Genomic DNA, 23,344 nt, shown 5'->3' on the forward strand with positions numbered 1-23,344 from the left:
AAAAAAAAAAGAGAGGCAGCTTTGTGGCAGCCTCTGGGAAATGGGAAGAGATGATAAGAGCTCCTTTGAAGAGAAATCATCCATTATGTTTACTGAAGGCAGATTTTTTTTAACACTTGCTGTAGCTCAGCTCCAACATTCCATAGAGAAACTTGCTATTTTAACAAAAGGCGGGCTGCACACAAAAAAAAATAAAAATCCTGTCGGAGACACTTCCCATTCAAATATAAGCTCTCCATTATCCAAATGCACAGATTAAAGCCAGTATTCCAATCAGCCCTTACTCTGGCATGTCCTCTCTTCAGAATCAAACAGATGAGTTTAATGTGATATCCTGAAGGCTAAAGGAGGCAGGAGGAAGCTGCTCCGAAAATATGCATGGATACCCCAGAAGAAAATATGTGGGGCCCCTTAAAAAAAGTTGTAAGCAATGCTGGTATCTCTGCAATCACCGGTCACTGCACACCCATTACAATGATGAGAGACCTAACTGAGGGTGAGTGGACAAGGTATGGAAAACAGTTTGAGTAATTGGTCAACCTCCAAATGGTATTGCATCCCTTTTAATTATCTACAACACAAATTATTCTTGCCCTGGCCAGGTAGTTTGAATGGCCTTTTGTAGATAATATTGAGTATATTCCCCTGTGAGGTACAAAGAGTTCAAGAGCTGTTTTTCCTGGACCACAGATTCTCAGGATGGCAGGACAGCAGTGAAGTATTGCTAGGAACTGTGTGAGTGTTTGTTTGGGGGAGTGGGGAGGGTGGTGGGTGGGTGGGCAGACTCTGTCAAGGCATCACCACAGCACCAGCTAGGCCACGCCACTGCAGACGTACCACAGGTCACCAACATCGCAGTGACAAGCTGTCACATCACATCACCCATGGCCATGTGGCTCACAGAGCTCCTGACACTGCTGTCGCCTCTCATCTACATGTCACTCTTAACCACAGAGACATTTGCTGAGGAGGACTGAGGGCTCCCCGGACTCAGGAGCAATCCCGTGCTGCACGTACCACTGTGGCTTCCAGAGCAAAAGGGATCCCTTCAATAAAAGATTTACAGCTGGAAACTACAGAATGTGCTCAAATTCACTTTTCATCACTCACTGAAAAAGGTCTGCAGGTTTGAACTGCGACAGCCGCTGACCACAGCATCATTTTTCCTGTAAGACAACAGCCATCTTTGTGCTCACTTAATCACTGTAATAGAGGGAGAGGCGATGAGCAGGAAGACATCCCACCATTTAACAAGCCCAGAGCTAGTCACAGATAACCATACAGGGTTCTGCTTGTCAACTACATATAGGCTAAGCTGTAGCTCAAAGGGTTTCATTTAGTGGTAACACAGGCTCAAATTCTCATTGGTCCAACACTCTAACTTGTGGAAACACCCTCTATCAGCTCTTGCTATTCCACTCCACATCTTAAGTGCTGCATACTGAGCACCAAAAATGACAGGACATGATGTATCTACCATGATGACATGTTTCTTTTACATGGTGTATGTGCGCTGCCTGCTTAAGTGTGAGAGGCAGGAGGTTAGGAACAATTTTCAGGCTGGGAAACTGCTTTAGGGCGTGGGAGGGTTAACATAAATCAAGACATTAAAGGATTCTTAGGAAAGTCTCAAGAATGAGAAAGTAACAATCCTTTCATACACCAGAGGTCACTGCGAGCGTGAAAAATCCTCTAGTTAACAAACCTGGATGCATTTTAAGGATTTGTTATTTACTATATTAGAGAAGGTAAACCAGGATAATAGCAGCACTAAAACCTGGGCGTTTAGGCAGCCTGGAGCTATGTGACAATGACAACATATCAGTAACTCTACGTTCCAAGGATTTCTTTGTTTAGCTATCACATTACACAAAGAAGTAATGAGTGCAGAGGTGAACCTAAGACCTGGAAATGTGGCCACGAGATAGATGGTCCAGTAATTTTTGCTTCTCTGAAAACAAATCCCTTGTTTAACACATGTAAAGCTTTCCAAGCATGTTTGTACCCTTAAAAGGCCATTGCCATACAACCGCAAGTACCTTTTCCCAGCAACTGTCAAACACAAGGCCTGCCTCCGGTCATGCCACAGGAAAAGGCCCATAAGCAGGGAACAAGTTCCCTTCCTGTTTTCAAAGACGATTCCTATGGCATGCAGAGCCGTTTCCTGCTCACTAGGCTCATTTCACCATCTCAAACATCTGGCTGCTCTTCAGCATGCAGCTGCAGCACGTTGAAAGCCAACAGTGCCACTGCTGAATTGAGCAACACAGTCCTGAGCCATTCCAGTCATATCTCTGGCCACTACAAAGAAAACCATCATCTAGTTTCACTAGCTTAGGCAAGGCATCCTGGTAGTGTGCATTATTCAGGATCTGCAGTAATTACTGATGAGACAACCTTTAATTGTATCATATTTAGCACTTACGACGTGTTTATGTCTTATCATTCTGCTGTTTGGATTATGAATTCCATGATGCTCCCTTTCAAGTGTAGAGATTGCATTTCCAAAGCAGGAAACAATATTAGTCAATATCTGATAGGATTGCAGCAATGTGCTCTTTAGTAACACTGCTGTGGCGATTTCCTACTGAAACAAGGATCCATTTTATATCCCATGGGAAACCTGGGCTGAGTGGTTAATGCTGTGCTAATGCTGCTTCATTCAGCCAGGTTTTGATAAGCCTCGTGCTTTTAGAGAGGAGAAACACATTTAGTGTTTTAAACCGCTTCAATGGAGAAAGCTCGGAAAAATCCACTAGTTGAAAATGGTGTACTTGTTGAGTTCTGTCATCTCTCTCAGCTTTTACTTAAATTACACACATACGCATTAGGACAGGCGAGCAGTCACACTAATCTGCACTCATGCTCTGAAACAATCCTCGGCTAGTTCGGTTTGAAAAGGGACTGCTGCAGCTAGAAAGTAGGAAGAAAAAATAAATGAGTGGGAAGCTTTGTTTGACTCCCACTCCTATCAGTTCTGACATTCCAAATAAGGTCTGTGTGGACCAGCGCGAGCACAGACGGACACAGAAAACACTGCAGAGCTCTCACTGACTCCAACCAAGGAAAAGTGTGCGTGGAGGGGTGGGGGGTGGGGGGCATTGGGGGATCATGGAGCAGAAAATATGTGACCTCCTAAAATTTATCATCAGGCTGACATTTCCCAGAAGGACAAAAACAAAACACCACATGATACTGATATATATCTTAGATATTAGTTAGATATCATCACCCATGAAAAACAAACAATTCAGGTCAATTCAAAATTGTTTGCCTTGATTCTGGACAGCTGTGTTCTGTTGGGACCAGTGAGAAGTCTTTGGATTGACTTTGCCACAAAAACACATGAAACCCATGGGAACCATGTGGTACAGCACTAAATTAATAGCTACACTAGACAATTTTGCACACTGCTGGCTCCAAATGTTGGTTGGAGGTAACTGTCTCATTTGAGCCTAGATATCAAGAAATCATGAAACATGCTGTCAGTTAACTGTGTATGTTATATTAATCTTTACAAACCCAGGCCAGTCGGTGATTAATCTTGCAAGGCAGCTGAATTTCTCACAAGTGAGAATCCAACTTGCCAGGCTCCAAGTTATTGTGGGAAAGAAGTGGTGCAGACCAATCAGTGTCCTCTGGGGGAGGAACTACTGGCAGCTATGACAAGCGACTGTTTTGGTATTCATAAGAGTGTCTTTTCATTTTCTTCATAAAGACAGAAAGAGTCATCTACTTGACAAGCTTTCACAGCTCCTCAGACAGTGGCTTGTGTTTCCTCGTTGGCGCGCTACTACTACGTCACATGATAGACAGATGGTTCATCCAATCACCTGCCAAGTATTTTTTTTTTAAAGCATCTGCCAGTTTCCAATGAAGCCTTCCCAGATGGTTCTGTGTAACAAACCATCTGGCAACTCATGTTAGTCTGTGATCATTATATTAAAAAAAAACAAAAAAAAAAAACCCAAAATGGACAAATGAGGCCAAACATTTAACAATATTGAATGCATGCATGTTGTTGTTTGAGAGTTTTTATTTCTCTCTTTGTGTTCTATAAATCAATATTTTTATATTTTCATAGGATCAGATTTTAATGATGGGAATGCACTTGTACTGTCAGTGTTTCCCTTATTCGCAGCACCAGTCAAAAGTTTTGACTGGTGCTGTACATTTTGCAGAAGCAGACCACAGCTGCAAAGTTATTGCCGCAGCTGCAATATCATGAAGTCGCAATTACACAACTCTGCAGAGGGCTTTTAATTTGAAACGACGGATAAAGTGGAGACATGTGGCGACATCTGGCCAAAGCAAGGGGGGGGTGGAGAAAAAGAAAGAGAAGAGAGAGAAAGGTAGATTTTAACCAGCTATCTATAAAAGTTAGATAGATTTTTATTACCTGTATTGATATTCACTCCACTTTCTGAACAGCATTTAACAGTTTGGTGTAAGGGCAACAAGACACCCTGCCCCATTTTCGAATATAGGTTAGCAAGGGTAGTTTTCATCCAAAACTGAAATGTGTATTCTCCTGCATGGGCACAATAAAAAATAAGACATTTCATGCCTAAATTGCCTTCACATAGAGCCCTGCAGGTACTGAGCTCACAACTGTCTGGGCCAATGATGGCTCTCACAGTGGCAGGGAGAGTTCAAGGTTGCAGCAGAGCTTATGTCTCTGAGCAAGTTTCTGCATGTTGGCAGCTCTTGTGTGTGTCTAAGTGGGCCTTGTGAGCCAACGCTTTAGGTCTTTTTACATGTCGCAGCTGGTGAGCGAGAGAGACACGGTGCACTCTCAGGTAATCTGTCCAAGTGGAAAAAAAAACAACTTTCCCATAACGTGATCATTCAAAGTTAAGGGAAACACAAAGCAACTGTCATGATCTTAAACTGATTAAGAGGATTTTTTGCTCAATAGGCAAATTGGGAGAAAAAAAAATCCAGTTTTATCCTAAAATACTTTATAGCTGTTAAAAGCAGGTCCTCTGCACCTACAGTGGCATCTGGTCGAGTAAACATCTAGTCCGTTGCTTGGAAATAGACAAACTGTTCTTGATGGGGAACATTTTGTTAGTGGTTTAAAGTCCATGTTCCAGTTCTACTGCCGCCAAACATGTACCCCATCCTCTCACTTCTCTAAATTATTCATACCTCATTAAATATATTAAATTAAACTTAAAAGGGACATTTATTATGAAAAACACAATTCAGCTGCTGCTACTTCAACTGAATTCCACTTAGAACAAATTAGTAAACTGTCAAATCCCTTGCATGCCTGACATTACACAACCGAATGGACAGTAAAGCCTCAAAATGAAGCAAAGAAAACTGCTCCGACGAGGGACTCACAGCCATGTGGCTATCGTCACAGCATCTGCTGAAGAGGGAAGCACAGAACCTGGCCAGGCTCCCTCTGCCCATTCTGTAGAATGGGCTGTGGAACAACAATAACCTTACCAGACGGAGGCTGTCATATGGCAGATAAACCAGCAGATCGCAGTGATAGTAGAAGACGAGAGAAATTGGAGAGGGAATGGAAATATAAGTTAATCAATCTCTCGCTTCCGGTCAAACTCAAGTTACCCAGGTAGGTAAGGTAAGGTTGTTACTGGAGGCTGAGCATTAAAAAGTAAACATGTTGGAAAGAAGTGAATAGCTACAAGTCATTCCTCAACTTGTTTGTGATACAATAGCAAAAATCTGCAATGGTATTGCAGCATTTTAGTTTAAATGCAGCATTGCCATTATCCCTGTATTGTTTGTTCGGTAGAAATGTCATTCAAACAAAAGCATCTTCTATCTTTATTGCCAATGTGATGAGATTCAGGACATCACATTATACATTATGCTGCTGTCACATTAAATTACACCGTGCTGGGTCAAGGCTGAGTACATGGAACTATCTGCATTTCCATCCCAGGATATGATATTTGGTCTGGGTGGAAGAGATTATCCTGCTTGCTTGCGTGGATTTCACAGCTCAACTGGCAAGACGTCCCTTCACTAGCTACACAGCTGTTTTTTCCCCCCTCGCTTTGACTACTTCAGGCAAAACAGATGAGCCTGGTGATTCAAACTCAGCCAAGGCAGCATAATAGAGGGGAAAATTCCTTCTTACCAAGGGAATTAATTCACTGGGAATGACAATGAGGAGAAATGCTGATAAACACGAGTGTCAGCATTTTAATCAGTGCATAAGTTGTTCTTGTACAATGTACTAACTATTGTATTAGACTAAAAATATTTAACTACCGTATATTCTGTAGGTCAGTGACTCACTGAAGTTACCATTTACAGACCACTTGTTCAATTATGTAAAATAAATGGTAAAAAATTCTAATGTGAAAAAATGCAGGTAACCTTTACTGTAACAAGGACAAACCCATTAATATCAGTCAATGGCAACTGCCTGCAGCTTGAGTCAAACCAGCAGGGGTGGAAAGAGTACTGGAAAATTGTACTCAAGTCCAAGTACTGTTACTTCAAAGAAATATTACACAAGTGAGATTACTTGTATAAAATGTACTCAGATGCAAGTTCAAAGTACATATGTTAAAATCTGTGTAAACGTTACTGTGTTACATTTTTAAAAGGGGGAAGGGGAGGGGTAAAAAAATATGGTGGTAATAACATATGATAACCAAACGTATACGCATTGGTATTTCAATGCATTGCCTGTATATGGCAGTTGGCTGTTTATTAGGAACACCTAGCTAAAACTAATGCAGTCTAATACAACGGTTACTGGTTGTTGGAGACCTGATGATCAACTGTATGATCATTTTCTGTATGATTCTGTATGATCATCAGCATGTGGTGCTGTTGCATTATACAGTGAGTGGGTCAGGGTGGGCTGGGCTTGGGACATGGCTGAGAGTGACGACTGCTTTGTTGTGACATCACAAAGTTACAGATGTCCTAACGACTTGTTTTAAGGCTCAGTGTCTGAATACAGGCTGTGTGCCTTTCTCTATGGACTGAGGCTTTGATACTTTCACAGTATTAATACAGAACCTAGACCTGCTTTATAATCAAAAAACACATGGACATCTACCTTTATACAATATGGGACCTTTGAATTTCAGTAAAAACAAATTAAAATCACATAATTTCACATCAGACTCAGGGGCCTACAGTCTTAAATTCATATTTAGCACTAAAAGATACTGACAACCAATGCATGTATCTCAGTATTTTCCCGTAACTTTCATTGGTACAGGACACTGTTTACAGCAAACATTCTACAGTACATGACAGAAACTATTTCTGCTCTTCAGGGAGATACCCCATCCAACTAGGGTGAAGTGAAGGAGGACATGAAGTTAGGGAAGTGTGAGCCTCAATTAATTTATCACGTTTGACCGTGCCTGTGTGCAGCTGAACCACAGAACACCATGCTGTTAGGTTATGGCATAAAAAAGGCTGGCTTTGTTGCCGGATGTGGGAAAAACATCCAATAGACTCTAAAAAAAGCACAGGAAGGAAACTGGGGGTGGGGTGGCAGTGAGTAGCAATGGGGGTGTGGTGGTGGAGAGTGGGAGTGAGAAAGGAATGTTCTCTTCACTCTCTTTTTCTCCTTCTTGTTATCATGCATACGCACACATAATAACCCCACTTTCTCACTAACAGCTATGAAAAGAATGCAGCATCACGGTTTGTCTCTGTAAGCAGGAAGGTAGGAAAATGAGCCTTCACTTGCTTGATGATTGTTTGCCATCTCAATTAAAAAGAACAAGTCAGCCCATATAATAAAATGTGAAGGTGTCCTGTTACAGAAACCATTCCCTCTGAGCGTGTGATTACTAACATAGTGAATATGTGCTTGTATGTGTCACTCTTTGGAGCGACTGATAAAGTGGAAAACTGATGGAAAAGAGCTGTATAACTTATTGATTAATGATCATTAGGAGGCAGCACTTGACCTAACACATGCTTTCCCTCCTTGTGCCAGATATAGTCTGATATTATGTAAGCTTGTTTTAAGGGTCCACTTCACTAGCAAAAGTTTAATCAGACTTTACTCTGGTGTAAACAACTTGTGCTGTGCATAAAGGCCAACAAGCGGAAAACACATGTGATCTGGTCTTGACCTGTATTTGCTACATTTTAACGTGCTCTTTTACATGTTTACACATTTACATTATTTGGATTCACTTTGAAGTCGTTCCCATGTAGTTACAGGATTCACCCCCTTAATCGCTGTAAGACTCATTCTCTTCTTCTGGAAGCAGCATTTGCCACCTGGCTTTACCAGGTGGCTTAAACATACTTCGATAACAACTTAGAGGGGCAAAAACAACAATTCAGGAAAATTAGGAATCCTTTATAAAACCATGAGTGTGCACAAAGACCTCTGAGGAGGAAGGTGAAAATAAAGGTCCCCACTAAGAAAGTCGGAATTATTATTGTCACTTACTTTAAGCTAAAAATGCACCTAATAACCACCTGTACACTGTAATACAATCCAGTACAACAACACAAACAACAGCTGCAAAAACACCCTGACAAAGTGACAACAACTTCAAAAATATACAAATTTCAAAAAGATAGTATTTAGTACAATTATATAGCATGGATTTAAATTATTGTGGATATTCGGTGTATGTTTCTAATGCATAAACTTCTGCATCACAGTCTCCTCCTGCTGCCTTAAATGTTGCAAAATCACAAAACAGTTACATATGTTTACACAACTTAAACAATTAGGCTGACAGGGAAATACCAGCAAGGATATATCCACCACACACACACACACACAGGCAAGACTCTGTCACCGTCTGCTACATGATTTCAGTTTGAGACTGCATATATTCCTGCTCATTACCTCATGTAATCCTCTCATGGTAGGAAAACAGATTTCTCTCACTTGTCACGCAAAGGAGCACATACAGCATTTACAATGTGAAACATGCATGTTTAATGAAAGTTTGGAATCCACTGATTGTGGACATCTCCCTCTTCTGAAATTTTGTGATATGCATTCCTATAAATAAAAGCTGCAGCATGTTAGCCTCTGAAGTTTGCCTCATTTGAATTAAAGGAACTACTGTTGTTTGCCAAGCAAAAAAAGATTTGCCTTTAAGTAGACATTTTTGCAACATAGAACAAAGGTTATTACTTTTAACTGGAGCAATGGTATATTAGAAATCAAAATCATTACCCCATTAAATTAGTGTAATGGGGTAAGTCATTAAACCAGTTTCCAATATGTGCTATAATCAGTACAAGCTGAAATTAGTCTAAAACAGCCAGCAAGCCATGCAACACCTCGTGTCACTGCTGGCCTGCTTCCTGTTAAAAGCAGATTGTAGATGATTCGACAGGGCGGATAGAGACCAGAGATCCTCCCCTGGTTTCACCTCCTGTGTGTGCTGTCGATGCAACAGCAGTGTCTGTGTGCCTCTAGGCAAGGTGGAGAAAGAGCAGGCGCCAGAGCATAGCTCAGCACCGTGACACCTCACCACAGCAGAGCACTAACACAAACATTCCAGCTGCCACTTCTCAACCTTACTGGCAGAGCCGAGGCAAGAAACAAGACCATCTATGTTCCTCCTCCAGACCCCTATCGCGTGCTCTGGACAGGCTAGTCTGGTAGTCTGAAGCATATGAGTTAGGATTGGACAGTATTTGAATCTTGAAGGCTGGTCATATTTCCTGCTGAAACTGACAACCAGCCAAATATTGTCATTGATCTTCAGTTTTAGTTCAATCTGACCATGATGTCCCTAGAGGGTTTGATTTAAACCTGTCTTATGTTTAGATCACTTGTTTTTCTTGTCTAGACTCTTGTCTTTTAGCTACATTATTGCATTTCCAGATAAATCCATCTTCACAACTGTCCAAAACTATGAAGAAAGATCCAAGTCCTACTAAATCAGAGCTATCCTTTAAGGTCTCCAGTGAAATCCAAACTAATCAGCTGGTAGCTCCATTAAACAGGGTCGGGTAGTTCTGTCATCCATGAAATCCTGCCACACTGCACTGGGATGATTTAACCAGTAAGCTATCTAGTTTGAAAAATAAAAAAACATTCAAACAATATTTATTTGCAGCGGTCAGGCCTGAATTTCTATAAAGTTGACAACACTGAAAGGATCTGATATTCACTAAAATACCAATATTGGCTCAGGATGTTGGTTTAACTGGGCTGGTTTAACGATGGGGCTGCATTCACCTTGTGTGTTTTGCCAGATATTGTTATTGTCACTACTGATGCAGAGAGAAGAATATGCATATTAAAGCCCTTTTCTTCAAAAAGAAAAAAAAGAAGATGAAGAAAAGGATTTGTCAAGGACTAGAGACAAAAAACTGTAATATAATGTACACTTGTTCTGAATTTGCTTTTAGTTCCTGACATTCATTACTAAAACAATGTCAGCAACATTTCAGACATGCAAACACTGTCTACATCAAGTAGGCTTGTGACTTTCACCTTTCATATATTTCACGTCTATTATATTCCCCAAGGACAAGTGTAGCAAAGAACAGAACATTAGAACGATGCAAATGGAGTTGAACTATGACTTAGACCCCAAGAGCACAGGAGCGGGAGGGAGGGAGGAGAAGAAAAAGTGAATGCTTGTGCCTCTTTTCAGCACTCCGCAACTTTGGAGCCTGGGAACTTCAGCAGCTTGGCCAGGCTCTGAGAAATATCCTGAGCTGTAATGTAAACATGTCTGAACTCTGATCTAGCGTGGCCCTACCATCCCCCCTAACCCCCCACCCCTCCCAGTTTAACCCGGCATTCTGTGCAAAGGGTTTGCCAGTGACATCAGGAGCCCACTTTCTCATTTCCTGAGCGGGGTAATGACCCTGGGGAGAATAGGCTGTTTGAAGTCCTGCAAATAAAGCTTCTTTGCTATGAACCCGATTGTTCCTCAGAGGAGGAGTAAGATGGCTGATTTAGTTTGTGGTTTCAATAGTTGTGTCTGATAGATAGATGAGGCTGAGGTAAAGAAATTTTAGCAAAGGTGAAGACAGAGACATTGTGTGAATATGGTAACACATGAGTGGACATCCACACCCAGTTCTCCGGTGGCAACTGTGATAATCAGGTCTGTTTACAACATCAGCTACACAAGTCCAGGAAACTCTGACATATCAGGTGGTTGATTGTCAGATAAGCGTGAGTTACAGTTATAGATATGCATCTGTTTATCTCAGCACACAACTGATGTAAAGTTGGTACATAATATGAAACAATCCAAAACCAAGCACACATCATTAATATTTGGGTTAAACCAGTGGCCATTTTCTAGGCCTTGTCCTTTTTATGCGCAAGGCAACAAAGTACTGCAACTTGAGTTTTGTTTTGCAGGCGTTTTGTCCCCTGAATCTCCCTACCAAGCACTGCGCATAAAATACACCTGAACATGTTTGTTCCCACAGGGTTCCAGTTTCAGCACTGGGTAGAAAAGCACTTGTGGAAAGACACTCCAAGGCACTGCCCTCCACCCCCACCCCCCACCCCCCCACCCCCCTGTCTTTTTCCTCACACACAATCCTGCCCTCTCTTCAATTAAGTCAAGCAGGAAAAACCTGACAAACCTCAAAGAGCTCTCTCAGCAGAAGAAATCGCATCAGGCATGAGCGGATACCTCTATGAGGCCCCTCCGAAGATATAGATGTACATAAAAATGGCCCTTCCCTTTTTCTTCTTTTTATGTCTAAATTCCAGATGATGATCAGCCATGAAAAAACATGTTTCCTCAGTTAAATGGATTTAATAGCTACAATGAGCACTAATGTATTAGTCCTCCTAAAATTCCCCATTGACTGAAATGGCACAGATGATATTTTTCGTGTCCTTAGGTCCACATAATGCTTGAAAATTCAAACAAAGAGCTGGCAACAATGGGAAGCATGCTGAAAGCACAAATCAACAACAAAGGGATACAGTGGGGACTCTCTAATCCAAACCCCTTGGGAATGGAGGTATTTCAACTGAGTGAAATGTTCACTTGGATGAAACATTGAATAGTGGGGTAATTCATATTCAAAACATGAAACAAGTATCTACGCATATTCACAAGAGTCTACTGCAGAATCTAATTTGCAGTTGGAGGATGAGCAAGGACATTTAAAACAAATGAGCACCATTTTTTGTCTTTTTATTTCATTTTAGGTAAAGTTATCAGATTACAGGTTGGAGGTTTAGGTAAATATAATGTCATAGACACAACTGAGGCAACCACTAAATTACTGCAAAATGTCAGAAAATACTTAATAATGCTTATCACAGTTTCCCAGACCACAGCTTCTTCAATTAATAATAACATGAAATGGAGAAAAGCAGCAAATTCTCACACTAGAGAGGATTTTGCTTGATAGACAGCTTAAACAATTAGCAGTCATTTTTCTGCTGATCAACTAAATAATCAACTGTTTCAGCATTAGACACATCACATCATACTTGTTTTTTTTTTTTTTTTATCATATGAGAATAAACAGATATACATGACCTGTTATTTGTTACCACACTGAGTATAAATTAGGAGATTCGACAAACAAAAACAACAAAGCCTGGCACCACCAGGGAGGTGATGTTGCAAGGTTGAAGTTGATCGTGTATTCTCCACAATATTAGCATGGTATCTGAAGGTAAAGCTGTTACCTTGCAAGCTCCGCTAGGGACCGCAGACCACAGCCAAGGACAGCAACCATATATCTACGGAGGAAAGGCTTTTAACCCGGAACGGGCGGCGGTCCCAGTACAACTACAGGTTAAATTTACACTGAAGCCCAGCCTGTTATATATCTCAGACAGCAGCAGAGCAGGCCTGGCCCACCTGGACTGTCAGAGGCCTATGTTCCTCTGAGCATGTACCCACTTATATTGTATCATCCCTTGAAGACTGAGGATGAGATGGGTCTGCTACATGATTTCAGCAGCGCTCTTCAAAGACAGATACAGCCTTCCCATAGGCTGCTGAATAAAACATGAGGCATGTGCAGCAGGGTGGGATGTGTGCGTGCGTGTGTGTGTGTGTATGATGGGTGAAAGGGTGGCTGAGTGTATTGTAGCAGGGGATTGGTAAGAAGGAGGGAGGATGAGGGGGTTCTTAAAACCCCACGACTAGAGACACTGTATAACAGATGATCCATGAATGCCTTTGATTTGACACACATCCTCACTGCCCTGCTGGGTGTCGTCCTTGAGTCATATGTTCTTCTTTGTTTTCTTATTTTGTGTGTTTGTTTGTTGGGTTTTTTTGTATGTGTGTGTTTGGAACTTGTTAACAAAATCTAAATTAGTCCAGAAAATAATTAAAGTGTGCTCATTTCAAGAGAAGGCAATACAAATCTTGCCAGGTACAGAGATGTCCCAGATTCACGGAGCACTATTTCCAACACGCTGCTGCACGACACCACATTTGCTGAGCCTTGTCTTTTTAAAAGAGACTACACTGGATTTCTTTTTCCCTCCACCGACACAACGTTGAATATATCATCCAATCAAAATACTTTCTTTTATCAACATGGTCACTAGGTGTTAGTGTTACGAGCCAACTTCCCAGGTGTCTGATTGCAGTTAACAAAGTACAAACAGGATCAAAGTCTTTCCGCCTCTAGAAGTTTGAAGCAGTTGTAAAAATAGAAACATGCAAATACATGGCAATGACAGATAATATTATAGTTCACACAAAAGGGAGTATGATAATGACCCTGGTCGACAGGGAAGTTTTTGTGAATTACTAATAAATGCTCATCTCTAATGCCACCTTTACTCTGCTTTGCTGCCAATGCACCTATGTCACGTGTGTGCATTCTCATTGACATTTTAACTGCTCTCCTTCACTGACTGAAAGAAACTACACTCAGCTCCTGGAAGCTTTTACTGTAAATCTGTTGGCCCCAACAGCCAGTGTCTCATAGGTCTTTTCTGGGAAAAATCCACCGGTGCACAGGAAGTGATGCATATTTTCTGGCATTAACAACACTGTTTAGAGCTGGGTAGTCCGTAGAGCAGCTAGCATGGATGGACAAAGACAGAGAGCCACAAAAAATCTCACAGATACACAGTTTTATCTCCAGGAGGGAGAGAAAAGCATCACTACAACAACAAGTCCTCAACCACGCAGAATCTCCTGTGACGTACTCAGAAATCCTCACAGCAGAACTAATGATTTGTTGAAGATCCTGACTTTTAACATCATGACATTGGATAAAATTAAAAGCAGCAGTTTACAAACAGTCTCCGTAATATCTTCAGTGAATGTTGTCATTAAATGAAAGGGATTGAAAAATAAAGCTCTTCTGAGTAATGCCAGTCATCAGCGAACTTTATTTTGTGTCCTTAAAAATCTGGTGTCTGGGTTGGCTACCAAAAGAAAAGCTTGTTGAAGCTTGCACACTGCTCTCCCTCGAGGACCTAGCAATCATGATCACAAAATGTACGTGTAGCTAAGCTGTTTAGAACACATGTATGCTGATGTTATCATAAAACTATGTTTACTGGGGAATAGAGACATTCATTTCATGCACGATTGAGCCAGAAGATGATACAGTAGCTATTAATGAAGTCAGAATCAACATACTGTCCAAACAAATGTCCTACAGCGGCAGTAATTTCCTGGAAACTGACAAGCCACAGCATTAGCCTTGTGTGTGTGATATTAACCTACCATTTCCTTCCTTATAGACAAGCTGTGCTTACATAGATCTAGTTGGTGCTAAAAATTTATGAACTGCCCTTGGATATGACTGTGGAATGACCAGAACATAATGTCACATGGGCCCAACTTTTATTAGATAAGCCAGTAAATCTGGCTGATGTGTAATTGTAAAAATCCAGCCAAATGTAGCGGTGATCTCCTCTGTTTATGTGGTGTCAATCAGAAGACACAACACAGACATTTATGGATGGAGAAGTTATAATATCCACTTCCTGAATTAACCAGGAAACACTTGAATGAATGAGTATAAAAATAACTATTTAATAATAAAACATCATTAAACTTCAATCATTCCCCATAACATATTTTACTCTTATGCCTGTGGGTATATATTTTTTTAAATGAAATCTATAGTAACTCATAAATAGGTCTATAAATAGTATACTATAAAGTTTGACAACTTTATAGTATACTATAAATACTAATACTAACAGATTTGCAGCACTTTTCAAACTATCATAATAACTAAATATCATCTGAAAACAGAGTACCACGAAATGTACTGCAGTCCAATTGTAATAAAATAAAAAGAAATAAAAATAATAGAGTAGATTTTGAACACATGTTCCACACCAAAAGCACTATACATAAGCGGAATAGGGTTGTGGCTGTGTTTAAACCATATCTTGGAATGATGACTAATCTCAAATAGAAGAAGGAGATTAACAGATGGCTTTACTACAGTATATGGAGGCCCATTTTAATGTCTTTTAATCAGAGCACTATGAGATGCTCAACTCATCTCACAGCTACAGTCTACACAATGAGACAAGCTTAATCACATCAGGCTTTACAGCGCAGCCACGCTGTCAATAAACAGCACCCGCAGCAATTCCATTCCTCGCTAAAGGGGAGTTAAAGTAATTCAGCGTTCACTTCAACTGACAGCCAGCTATTCCGAAAAGAAAAACTTCAGCCTTCCCATGACAGCATGGTAGTGATCTGTGGGCTGAACATGGATCCTTTTTGCATCCACAGGGTTGGGTAAAGCTGTGGGCTTCACTGTGGGTGGCCCCCATGGACCTGGGCTAATTGTTTCACATCACAGCCGAGCCAGGCTGAAATCAGACCACCGGCAGCTCTGATTCAGGCCGTTCAACAGCCAAACAGGGTATGCCAGGAAACACTTACAGTGCACACCCCGCCCCACACTCACACACATGCCCACACTCTTCATCCATCATACATGACCACAGGAGAATACAAGGAATTTCTTTTTCTCAATGCCATTTGAGTGGGCTGTCAATCCACTGGAAGTTGTAGTTACCTCTGTGGTGGTGAATTAAGAGGTCAGCACTTATGTCATGTTGGTCAAACATAACACTAAAGGTGTCACAAAACTTTTGCAATGAGAAGAAAGTATCTTTGAGCCTTTTAGTGTGTTTGTAATGCTATTACTTTTCTATAGTGTATAAATATAAACTTTTAATCCTGCAGTGCAGTGGTTCCCAGCATTTTGGCTCTCGACTCCAATAACGCCCAAGGAAAAAAATGAAAAATTAGAGCAAAACCTAATTTTGTGTAGCAGAAAGTTTTTTTGTTTTTTTTTTTGGCTTTTATGCTTTCCCACTAATCATCTTGTAACCCATCAGATTTATCTTGTGACCTTTTGTTGGGGTTCTGATCCCAAGTTGAGAATAACTGATCTGTCATCAAAAGTGAAACCGATTGGAGTTGCCAATTCTTAATTATTTGTCCAAGATGTTGCAATTTTGCCAGATTAGCACATGAAGTTTCAAAGTATTTTGGCATTGTGCCTTTGTTGGGTGGCTCACAGTAGAGAGTGACAGGAAGCACAGGGAGAGAGCGGAGGACAAAGTTCTTAGGCTGGGGACGTTTGAGTTTTAGATCACTGCGATGACCAACACGCATCATGCTCCAGCTTTTTGAAAAGAGCTGCTGCCATGTGGATGGCACGCAGAGTCTCGAGTGGGAATACAGAGCACTTTGAGCACATGCTGCTCTAGGCCTATAGTTCCCAGATCTGTCACTACAACAAGACTGGGAAATAACAAAATCCACCCAGTGCACACAGGACTGTTAATCACCAGGCATCCCTCGCCTACTGCTTTTTCAAGGCCTGTTTGACTTTAAGTAAACATGTGCAGGAAATGTATTCAGTGGCTCTAAACATTTATATGGGGGCCTTGCGCTTCAAACAGCTTCATGGCCAGCCCATCTTTCAAGAAGGTGCTTAGTGAGCCATTTGTTACACGCATGATAATAGGGCATGACAATGCATGGCATGCTACATGCAGCAAGGCTATATCAGGCTTATGTTTGTTAAGCCTTTAGTTTCTGTTCTCACTATCTGTATCGTTGATAGACAATGTAATATGGTTGCTGGCTCCTGATCTGATGAAACTGAATGTCTGTACATTGTAATACAGGGCTAATGTTGTGTAAGCTCTGCTCTGTGACCTATTTCTGTGATGAATGCATTTTCTGATACAGGTATGAAGGGAAAGATTGAAAAATGTGGTTGTGAATAAACATAATCTAGAATATGAATGTCCAAAAGCTTTCGATGAGTTCATGCAAGCATTAAGGAAAATCACTTTACGAGTGGTTGGATAAGTACGCTCTCATCTCTGCTTCTTTCCCATTTCTCCAATTTCATCTAAGAGAATATCCTTTGTTAATCTGGTCTCAATGAGCACCGTTGTTAAGTGCTGCTCACTCTGCGCTCCCAGCCGGTCATAATCCATTGTGTTGTTTGCCCCTCACTTGGTGTACATTTCCATCGCAAATTCCAATGTGAACAGTCAATAACATGCACAGATGTGGTCATTGTAGAAGCCTTATTTTTTAATTCAGAAGAATGCAGTATGGTGAATTATAGCTGAACCCCAGGAAATATTTGAAATAAAAGTAGTACTGTCTTAAAATATGATACAAAAAATAAATCTTTGAAGTCTTTGGTTGCAAGAGTTATTCCACACTTTACACATTTTGGATTAATTCAAGAAAGAACTCTCTGCAGTACAGATGCTGGATTGATGCCATATAAATGCACTTAAGGGGATTTCTGCAATTGCTGCTGTTCTGCTTCACCAAATCATTGTGAGCTGCAAAAAAACATATTAACCTCAGGGTTGATATAAACATGTACGCCAGGACTTCATTTCCTCCACACCATCTTGCTGCACTCATCAGTTTTGTGTAGAACACGCTACTCCAGAGTCAACATCAGTTGAAAATACAACAGTACATGATAATGATGTTCCCTGACCTCTTTTAGACAGTCAGTATAATCCATGGTGTTGTTGTGTCTTGCCTCCCATCGTGTTCCACAGCTGTACTGTACCTAACCCCATGAAAACTAAATATGTCAAAAGCTAGAAAGCTAAACTGCACTTTACATTCGCACCAAATAGAAAATGTACTTTTTTTTTTGGATGTTAATGTCTTGATGAAGGCATGAGTTGATACAGTTGCTTGTAGCACATGTAGTAGAGTGTATCCTCTGCCCAATTCCAGCGATGACAGTAAATGAACTGACAATCATCGCTGCCCTTTTATGGCTATACTGGAAAAAAATATTACATTGTTTATTTTTCCATCCAGCATCTCAAGCAAATCTAGTGCGGGAACATCTGCAAGCTTTCACCCTTCTGACATTATATTGAAACACTGCTTGGGAAATAATTCATAGCCTTGCTGCTGAACTCCCTCATGCCCAATGAAAGAAAACAACAAAATAAATCTCACATCTCACTGACTGTGCCCTTAACAGATGTGATACAGGAAGTCAGTCCTATCAGCACTAGCAGGCACACAGAAAGCCCTGCTGTGTTTCGCAGTAAAGTTTCCCTACCCTGCATTTTTTTGCAAGGCTCTGCTGTTGAGGGAGAACATGCAAACTGCCTGGTCCTTTATTCTCAATGTACTTTACCCTGAGGATTCTCACAATTGCAGCCTCTCTCAGAGATAAAGAAACAAAAAAAAAAATCTCTTTGAGAAACTCTTTTCAACGACAGGTAGCTTCTTCTTGATAAACTGCTGATTAATGTGAGACAAAAGGAAACCGAATTATCTGTACTGCAAAATGAGGTAACAGTGCATAACAAATGGGTTAAACAAGCCACAGAATGCACCTGCATCCCTCCGTTTGAATCATTTGCACAGTAGAAGATGTTAACATGGTTTGCAGAAAATGTAAAACATCACCGTGACCCAATGACCCGAAAACAATTTCCTCTGAATGGATTGCTTTACAAACAAGCTTTGGATCCTGTATCATCGCATCTACTTCGAGGGCCCCCTTTAATCAGCAAAATCAGAGACATAGAGTTTATTACTCTTGTTTTAAAACATTTCCTGCCTGTTGTGCCATTTGGTCTGGATTTGGTTCAGACCAAACACAACTGTTTGTTCATTCAGAGTAACAGCAGAGAAAGAGTCATTTGGGTAGAGAAATTACTTGATACATTATCATTAAAAGTAACTACAGCTCTCAGCTGACCACCAGATTGACACATCGCCCAAATGGGGAGTGAGTTTTGTTTTCATGTAAGTTTGGGCAAAACTTTAACTGTTTGCTCATCAACACATGTGTCAGCACCGTCCTCATAATCACCACCACCATAATAATAATCATCACCACATGCTTATGGCTCACCGCTATACGTGTAGAAAGCTTCTGCTCGCCCTCCGAGCCCTTCTGCTCTCCGTTGGACCTGCTGTACTCTGGAGGCTGCTGGTTCGATCCACGACTGCCCTTTGTCTTTCGGGTCCCAGGCCCTTGGTGGACTATGTTGAGCAGGTGAAGTGTACTCTCATGCTCCCGGTCAGAGCTCTCGGCCTGACCCCTTTGGTAGCGGTTCTCGCAGGTGGAGTGGTGCCTCCTGCACAGCTCTATGCGGGCGCGCAAACGCTCCACTATGGCGTTGTGCAGCTGCGGCACCGCCGATCCTCTGGGGGTGGCCGCCACCGGTCCGTTCCCGACCCCACCGGGCATAGTTCCTAAACCGACACCCAACATGGGTACGAATGCCCCTGGAGCAGACTGAGCGGGGGTCGCTTCTCCCATGCCCGCAGGTCCCTGACAAGTTTATAGTGACTGTGGTCCACTGAGCTTATAATGGACCAGAGTACGGGCATGGAAGAAAACAAGACGTATGGACTCGACTATGATCCCATGTGGAAAAGAAAAATACTAGACCGCCCGCACAAACTCACTAAAAGCAGACAACGAAGCCCGTGGTCTTAGTTGACGGATACTTTGCACAATTATCTTGTGTTATAGTGATATTAAAGATAAAAAAAAACACACTTGCCTGTAAAGTAAGATAAGGTCAGTGTGAACTCATCCTATGTTCCACAGAGGCATTAAAAACACGGGGTTTTATTGGGGATTTCTTCCTCGATGGTCTCACTGCGTCGGCTTGTAATTAAAACTGGAATGATTTCCAAACATGAAAGGCTGGTGGATTCACAGCTGGAGTGAATCCGCTCTCGCTTCACGACTCGACCACTGCTCGCCGATAAATTCTATTCAATACGAATCCCTCACCTCAGTCTCGCCGATGGGCAGCCCGCATCCCTGGCACATCCTCAGCGTACTTTGTCTCTAATGTGCCACACTTATTAAACAGTGCAAAAAAAAAAACCAAACTACAAAAAACAAACAACACAAAAAAAAAAAAAAAAAAAAAAAAAACCCGTAATGCTGCCAGCAGTCGATTCAAAGTAAGCGACTGGTCGCCCAAATAGGAGAATCAACAAACACACAAACCCCACTAAACTTCAAGACTCACGGCATTTCTGTTAGGAAATTAGTCCTTTCTCTCCGCGTCTTTCTCTTTCCATCCGGATGAGAAAGACCTGGTTGCAAATTACAAGTCAAACACCACGGAGCCGAAACGCAAGGAGCCGTTGCATAAACCGATCGAGATCCGTCTCAAATAGTCCATTGACAATCGTTTGTCCGTGTGGTGCACCGAGGCAATAGCGGAGCCACTACACACAGACCCTCATTGTATGAACATTCCTCTTTTGACATGATACACTCACATGAACGCAGCTGGGTCCAAACGCACACTCTAGTGGAGTGAAGGGTGAACTGCCGTGCCAGGCGTGGGGCCCTGGCAGGAGAGGGGAGACGTCTCGTTGATGTCTTCAAACGCGGCACTAATGTTGCATTAGTGTCATATTTATTGGAGCAGCTGATTAAGCAGAGGCAGATGCAGTAATAGCCTATGGTGTTTGATATCTCTTAATAAAGCTCACAGATGGTAGTGTTTGCAATAACTGCGGTGTATCAGTTACCACAGTGGAAGACACTTCAGAGGTTTCTTGTGTTCCACTACAAGGCCCTGCGGGTTTACATTTGGTCTGTGTGTTGTTGCTAGAATTAACAGAAATGTCAGCAATCAAATACAATAAAACTAAACAAGTTTAATTAGTCAGACATTAAGTTCTGTAAAACTTTTTCCACAGGGGACCAATAGCTAAAACATGAGATTTAGGCCTGCTCCTACTCGGGTAAAGTATTAACTTGTAAGATGTGACAACTGGACCTATAGGCTTATATCGGATTTTCACGCCATGAAATAAACAATAGAACCGTAAACGTGTTAATGCCAAATTGCAATAAGAACTGCAGGTCAGTTAACCTCTACTGGCACTGTCAGCTCAGCTACGTGTTGCCCTCTGGTCTGGAGAATGAAGTTAGACATGTTAAAACAAAGAGCAATCACTCATCCATTTACATGCTTTCAGCTCATTTACGTTATTTACACTGAAATAAGAAATATAATTCATACTCACATATCAGTTGTTGCACACGACCTCCTATTCAGCCAGAGAGACAACTTTTATCCCAAACACAGGCTGTCCAACGATAATGCGACTAATACAGAAGCTGACTGCCTATTTAACATGTACATCAGAACCTTAAAAGGTGAGGAAAGTCTAGGCTCCTAAGAACCTTTCAAAATAAACAGGGTTAAAGTGAATTCAGTTGTTTTGCTTCTATTCTGAAGTGAATTCAGTGTAACAGACAGACTTCGACGAACATAGGAGGCTGCAGACTTCATTATCAGAGTAGATGAAGACTTACACTGGATGCCAGTGCGCTAAAAGGTTTAGGCCACAACTGCTGACAGGCAATCACACTGACACAGAAACAGGATGCATGTCTTTGTAAAGCAGAAGGAAACTGGGGCACTCAGAGCAAAACCACAAAAACACGGGGAGAACATGTCCAAGCTGAAAGAGCCCAAGGAGAAATAAATCCTGTTGGATAATAATAATAATAATAATAATAATAATAATAATAGTAATAGTAATAATAATAAGTTATTGAGTGTCCAGCATCCTGCCCTGGACTGTTTTGACAGGGGAGGAAAGATTGACTATTGTAGTCACCAGCTTGTTGACTCTGCAGTTACGACACAATCTCTTACCACACTCAGACCACCTTCTGACCTGGAAATGGGACCTAGGCCCACCTGCCACTCATCAGAATCATTAGACTGGCCTTCCTGGTTACTATTAGTCTTTAATGCATGAGGTTATCGTTACCATGAAAATGTTGGGATGACAACAGATGATTTAAATGTATTATTTATAGCAGGACTCTGAAGGACACTCTGCTGGTAGATAACTGAAAAGTAGAGATTCAACAATAAACTTGTAGCAAGGGATGACAGCACAAGATAATGCTGCTTTTGATAAGAAAATAAATTAAGACCACCAGACCATTAACTGCTACAACATAAATGGAGAACTCGGCAGAATTTCATCAGACCCAGTGGATCTTGAATTGTAATACAGAGATGTCCAGAGAAACTTGTGTAACACTTGTAAACACAACCATAGAAATGAATTTTTGGATGCATGTCCCGATGGATCATTTTAATGAGTTCCAAATGTGAAGAAACAGATTTTTTCCTTCTGTCACTGACAGTAGCTGACCAGCACTTGTACGGTCAACACTGGTCACTGTTTGGTCAGACATTAGCTACTATCAGTATCGCTGTTATGCTTGAGAAAGGAGGTTCATTCTTCAAGATGTGAGAGTAAAGAAATGTATTTTTTTTCATATGCACGTCTTATTTCTTAGCTGCCTGTCTTAGTCATTTAGTCAAGTAATTTGTCATTTAGGTCTTGGTTGACTAAGTAATGTTTAGACGATTAGTCACTTTTATTCTCTTAATGGGAAACCACGCACTAGTCATTGGTCGTTACTGGAAAATGATAGCAATATCTTGAAGCACAATGGCAATCAGGTCAGCTTTAAGAGATTCTGGAGAAGCAAATCTTATCTTTACTTGTTTTTCAGTCAGAACGTAACGTAATTCATTTGCAATTTCCAGCAATAAAAATTTATGAGGTTTTGGTACGAAATGAATTTTCAGCATAGTGGCATGAAATGTGGCTATTGTATAGTGCAGTATAAAAGTCTTGTATTTATCAGCTTTCAAAAACCCACATGGATTGAATACTTGACTAAAGCAACAGTAGCTTGTGATTAAATAAACACCAACTGATGCAGCTGCTGTCCTGCACAACAGGGGGCAGCAGACACTGAGCTTCTGCATGTCACAGCACCAATTAAAAATCTCTGTGGCAGAGATGGGTAGTGGTATCATCGCTGTTAAAAAAGAAAGTATTTAAAGAGGAACTCTCACGTCAAACTTTCACTTCTTGATTTATTCTATGTC

The 23,344-nt window shown here is 41.2% G+C and overlaps 1 protein-coding gene across 1 annotated transcript in view; it reads right to left on the minus strand.

Annotated features, from left to right (window-relative positions):
- Window positions 1-20,638, minus strand: part of maml2 (mastermind like transcriptional coactivator 2) — a 33,909-nt gene extending 13,271 nt beyond the window's left edge. The window contains exon 1 of the mRNA XM_071495658.1: window positions 19,297-20,638. Within this exon, the coding sequence (XP_071351759.1) occupies window positions 19,297-19,707 (411 nt within the window). The 5' untranslated portion in view covers window positions 19,708-20,638. The remainder of the gene's footprint in view (window positions 1-19,296) is intronic.
- Window positions 20,639-23,344: the final 2,706 nt, after the last annotated feature.

The sequence above is a fragment of the Trachinotus anak genome, unplaced genomic scaffold (assembly GCF_046630095.1).
Source record: "Trachinotus anak isolate AG129_WGS33_773 ecotype Australia unplaced genomic scaffold, CSIRO_AGI_Tana_v1 ptg000014l, whole genome shotgun sequence".
Lineage (NCBI taxonomy): Eukaryota > Metazoa > Chordata > Actinopteri > Carangiformes > Carangidae > Trachinotus > Trachinotus anak.